Here is a 5,411-nt window from a genome sequence, read left to right as displayed (position 1 = left end):
AGGGCTGTGGGCCCAGCCACGGCCCGTAATGGGGAGTTCGGGTCGTAAAAAGCTGGGATTTGAGGAAGGTGCAGAAAGGTGCTTGGGCGTAAGAGGAGGAGACGCGTGGGCTGGGGGGTTTTCAGAAAGGAAGAGGAGAGGGAAGGCACTTTTAATGTTTTGGGAGTGACCTTTCCAGGCTAGGGGAAAACTGGAGAGCCTTCGTGGGGACAAAATACCGACAGACCTGTGTGCCAGTGCTAATTCTTGGATTTACCGTCTTGCTTTCCTACCGTGTTTAAAGTCGGAATCAATACTCGGTTTATGTCAGAAGAAACGATAGGTGTGTAGGATGGATGAATAAAGAGTAGTTTGGTGCGCCGTGTAAATAATCAGAAATAACGATGTTTCTATTTTAGGATATGTCTGCCTACGTGAAAAAAATTCAATTCAAGTTGCATGAAAGCTATGGTAATCCTTTAAGAGGTGGGTTTTCCATTTGGGCATTTGTTCCTAGAACTGGGATGTTGATTAGTTCCACTGAGGCTTTATCACCTGTATCACCACTTCTGTGTTTCCTGCTGCAGTTGTTACCAAACCACCATACGAAATCACCGAAACAGGCTGGGGTGAATTTGAAATCATCATTAAGATATTTTTCATTGATCCAAATGAAAGACCTGTAAGTACACTGAACTTTTAACAACTCTTAATTAGTTACGGTGGCCTTGAGCTGTGCTGCAGGATATTGTTGCTCAAAATAAGTCCCATCAGCCATGGAAGCAATAAAGCCTCTTCTTGTAGGAAATGTATGTAATGATTGGCCACGTTTTCCTGTTTCTGTGCTTTACTGCTGCCATTCGTGAGTGCTTTTCCTGCGCTTGGCTCCTCTGACATTTACTCCTCGGTGACCGCATGTGGCACCTTACCTGGGCTGAGCACATACCGAGGATTTCTTTTCCATGTGGCTTCCTAGGTCTAGGATATTTGAATATTTTAATAATTTTTTTTTTTCTTCTTTTTTTGGTCTATCAGATTTGGCCAAAATCAGTAAAAAGGCAGTAAGGGCACTATGCTAGCATTACTCTCTTTCCTAAGAAAACCAGGTTAAGACACTTCTCTAGTTGTATAAAGCATTGGAATGAATTTCTTTCTTCTCATTCTGTGTTTTAGACGTATCTTGCAGGTTGATTTATCCAGGTTTAGGTAGGAAACTTGATTACCATATTTTAGGGAAAGGGGATGTTTCTTTCTGGAAGGACTGAGCTCCTTCTGTCACATGAACTACAGTGATCTTTTTGCTTTAGCCATTTTTTGCTAAATGAGAGGAAAGCTGAATCTTATGTTGTCCTTGAATACGTGAAAATCGACACTAGACTAGAAAGGGCTTCCTGTGCTGTCGTGCTCGGTAGCATCCTGACTCGTCGTACTAATTCCATTCACAGCTTGACCAAGCTGTCCTCAAGTTGGTTGGGTGTTTTTTCTTTGCTGCTCTTCTTGGGAGGCTGTTTCGGTGCCTGTCGCGTTCTTCCTTTCCAGGAAGCACCGCCTGGAGTAAGGTACCGCTCTCTTCCACAACCGTTCCCAGGCCTGTTTGCGGAAGGGAAGAACTGTGGGCTGCGTCCCTTCTTCCCAGGTCGTGGTCCAAGCGGTCAGCGGTTCTTTGGGGCTCGACCGAGGGCTGTCCTCCCTCTCCAGCTCCTGCCGTTTGCAGTGCACTAATGGAAGAGTAAATCTGTAAAGAGAAATTTCAGTGAAAAGCTCTTCGCAGTATCCCCCGGCTCCCCGCAGTGTTTTTCATTCACAGGAAGGGATGATAAGGTCACAGAGAGTGCTCTCGAACTGATTCATTGGGAAAGGCGGTTTGAACTAAATCACCTGCCTGGGAATGTTTAAGAGCAGGTATTCTTAGGAGTTTTTGTACACCAATCCTGAATCACTTGCCCAGACATTTTTAAAGTATCAAGAAACCTTTGGATGGTTGGTGTGTTTTAACCATTAATATTAAATTTGAGTAATTCTGAGTTATGACATTTATTTTTGCATTCCTACAAGATTTTTTAAAACCTGTACAATTGTTTAGTAAGAACAAATACTGCTTGTTTGTATCTAGAAGATGATTTGTATTTCCCTGCACTTGTCAAGCTAATAAAATTCTGTCTTTGTATAGGTAACCTTGTATCACTTGCTGAAGCTTTTTCAGTCTGATACCAATGCCATCCTGGGAAAGAAAACTGTCGTTTCTGAATTCTATGATGAAATGGTATGAAAATTTTTAATGTAATCCTCACTTTATTTTGAAGAGTATTAGTGATACCGTGTATTTTTCTCAATCATTAGATATTTCAAGATCCCACTGCAATGATGCAGCAGCTGTTAACAACGTCTCGTCAACTAACGCTAGGTGCTTATAAGCATGAAACAGAGTGTAAGTTGAAAATTAAAATATTCTGATTTTAGAAATAATCAATAGTTGGTTTTGCTTTTAGGTTTTTTTTTTCTGGGCTGTAACAGTACACTGGATTTGGATGGTGCTAAAAATCAATATTTTTGCATTAAACTAGCTTCAGTTTTTGCAAAGATACTAATAGTTACTTTAAAACTTTTTTAAGATTTTCTGATCTGTATGCTTGCTGAAAATAAAAAAGAATTATGAATTACTCAGTATGAAGAGTGATGGCACAATCTACGCCTAGTTTAACGTCTTTGAAATGAGTTAAAACAGAGAATAAATTAAGACCAATGTATTTGTGGTACAGTTCTGTTCAGCTCATCGGGATATTAACTGCAAGCAAAGATCACACTTTAAGTACTGAAATATGGAATGGACTGAAATGGACTTTAGGTCAAAGCAGGAGCCCTTTGGGGGGTAAAGAGTGGTGCCTGACAGCTCTTCCTGTCTTTTTTCCCTTCTGCCTCATTCTTTAACCATGAGTCATTTCACAACATACTTCTTTGTTATAGCTTAATGTACTTTGCATCCTTTTTATCTAATCTCTCTTTAAATATAAACCAAAATATTAAGGGAATTAAATGAAGTGAAATTAAAATACATTGATTCATAAAATATAATGCATTTAGTGATGATTTCTGTTCTGATTTTCTGGATTTCATCTCTTATCTTCTACTCTCAGAAAGCAAATGTAATATTTATTGAGCCCAGCTCCTAGCTTGTTAGTTACAAACTCTAATGCCATCTTAGTCCGGCTCACCTGGCCTTTGGCTTCTCTGCGTGTTCCTGACAACAAATGTCAGGTATTTTTCGACAGTGAATACCTAGAGCTAAGAGTGGTTATGGGTTTGAAGCTCTACAAAGTTAGAGTTCCCCTTTGCCTTATGTCTGTTTGGGCGTGTGAATGTGTGAGGTGCTTGTATTTTCTACCTCAGTTTAGCCAGTCTTGAGGTGGATTTTTGTTATATTGCATGTTGTTACAGTTTACATGTGGAAAATGCTTCATAAAAAAAAGTCTTGTCCAAATTTAAACTTTTCTCACTTAAAATTTCTGGATGTTCCTCCTGAGAGTAGATAGAAACTCTTAGTGGGTTTTTAAATATATATTTCCTTGAAATGTGCTACTGAAGCAGGTAAAAATTACGACTTTTTTTTTTCCACTGTCTACAATGATGTAATGTATGAGATATAAAGGGATATCCATGGCCTCCGTGGATTTGTGGGCTCTAGCAGCTTTGTCCAAAAACTTGTGCATGAACAAATTTAAAAAAAAAAATAGAATTAGGACATCTCAATAAGCCAGATTGAGATGTCCTAATGTCAGATATTCATAAAAGCAAAGGCAGCACCACTAAATCTTTTAGATACGTAGAATTAAACTCCAGTGAGACAGAAAGTGGTTACAGTGCGTGGAAAAGGAACCGCAGAAGGGTTGAGGTTGGCAGGGACCTCTGGAGCTCATCTGGTCCAACCCCCCTGCCCAAGCAGGACCACCTAGAACAGGTTGCCCAGGACTGTGTCCAGGTGGCTTCTGAAATATCTCCAAGGATGGAGACTCCACAACCGCCCTGGGCAACCTGTGCCAGCACTCGGTCACCCTCACAGTGAAAAAGTGTTTCCTCATGTGCAGGAGGAACTTCGCATGTTTTGGTTTGTGCCCATTGCTTCTGGTCCTGTCACTGGGCACCCCATATAAATTACGTGTAATTCTCTGTAATCTCCTATTTATTTGCTGTCACCATCTCAGTTTTTTTTTTCCCAGCTAATCTTTAAAAAACTCTGGAAAATGATTTAGTGAATCATGTAACTCCATCCACAAAACTGATCGGCTGAATGCGGCCACAGAACAAGCTTGCTTTTTTAATTCCAGGTTGTTACTTGGATACCATTTTGACTACAATCATCGAATCTCTAAAGCTAATGGTAATAGATTTTTTCAGGACACGCACCATCCAAATTACTGTTGTAATTAAAGAAAAAAAATTATAACTTTTTGTGGTACTTAAAATATTTATTTTTCTTCATCACCACTACAGTTGCAGATCTTGAAGTGAAAACCAGGGAAAAGCTGGAAGCCGCCAAGAAGAAAACTAGTTTTGAAATTGCTGAGCTTAAAGAAAGACTAAAAGCAAGTCGTGAAACCATCAACTGTTTAAAGAATGAAATCAGAAAACTTGAAGAAGATGATCAGTCTAAAGATATGTGACAAGTGTTCACTTGATAAAGAGCCTCTTCTGAAAATGGAAGGACTTCAGTCATGGAATTGTATGTGTTCTCTTCAGTTCTGTAACTGAGACTACGTGAATTTCACTTCCAAATGATTGAAGTATGTGGCAATCGACTACATAAATGGAAGAAAAAAGAAAGAATGTATCCTTGTTTTATAGTTAAAATCTGTGGGTACTTAATGATTTATTTCAAATAGAAGGGGTCTTGGAAACCAAACTACGTTTCTTTTTTTTTTTTTTTTTGTTAAACTGCCTTTAGGTGGTATGTGAGAACTTTGTATTAAGTCTTATATTAGTTCAATGTGATTTTACAAAATGCTGTTTACTTTTTTTACTTGTTTTTTCTACTGATTGTTTAGAGTTGCATCTTTAAAGCTAAAAATAAAATATGTGGGGTTTTATTTTAATATTTTTTTGTCTCTGTCCAGTTGTGGGCTTCAAGAACAATTTTAAATAGCATACCCTGATTTAAGGCAGAGGTTGAAAGAGAATGGTATGCAAGTTGTTTAAGTCTGGTTACAGTGATTTCTGCATGTCTGTCTGTTCCCAGCACAGTGAAAAAACTTCCTGAAAACAGGATTTTAAATAACTTGTATATCTCAGGTAAGAGTTTCTAGCCCCACGTCTTTAACACGTATAAATGCGTCATTTATACAGTTACGCTCAAAGCAGGAAATGATTCTGGTCCCATTTTGTAGAAGTTTGTTAATGTTTGTACTGTACTGTGGTCAGTTCATCACCCGCTGTCTCTG

At 38.9% G+C, this 5,411-nt stretch overlaps 1 protein-coding gene across 1 annotated transcript; it reads left to right on the top strand.

The window, feature by feature from the left end:
* The first annotated feature begins 28 nt into the window (after positions 1-28).
* Positions 29-4,929, top strand: YEATS4 (YEATS domain containing 4). Its single transcript, XM_009705466.1, has 6 exons — positions 29-88; positions 399-465; positions 567-661; positions 2,150-2,242; positions 2,320-2,407; positions 4,468-4,929. Exons 1-6 carry the CDS (start codon positions 29-31, stop codon positions 4,635-4,637), a joined length of 573 nt encoding a protein of 190 aa, XP_009703768.1. The 3' UTR covers positions 4,638-4,929.
* Positions 4,930-5,411: the final 482 nt, after the last annotated feature.

The sequence above is a fragment of the Cariama cristata genome, unplaced genomic scaffold (assembly GCF_000690535.1).
Source record: "Cariama cristata isolate BGI_N322 unplaced genomic scaffold, ASM69053v1 scaffold45948, whole genome shotgun sequence".
In the NCBI taxonomy this organism is placed as follows: Eukaryota; Metazoa; Chordata; class Aves; order Cariamiformes; family Cariamidae; genus Cariama; species Cariama cristata.
This window is presented reverse-complemented; position numbering and strand designations above follow the sequence as displayed.

What these genes read in the sequence shown, in the direction of transcription:
- YEATS4 (XM_009705466.1), top strand. Translation starts at nt 29, where the DNA reads ATGGGGAGTTCGGGTCGTAAAAAGCTGGGATTTGAGGAAGGTGCAGAA. An exon ending in GTGCAGAAAGGTGCTTGGGC is followed by an intron (nt 89 to 398) that starts GTAAGAGGAGGA and finishes TTTCTATTTTAG; the next exon opens with GATATGTCTGCCTACGTGAA. An exon ending in TTATAAGCATGAAACAGAGT is followed by an intron (nt 2,408 to 4,467) that starts GTAAGTTGAAAA and finishes TCACCACTACAG; the next exon opens with TTGCAGATCTTGAAGTGAAA.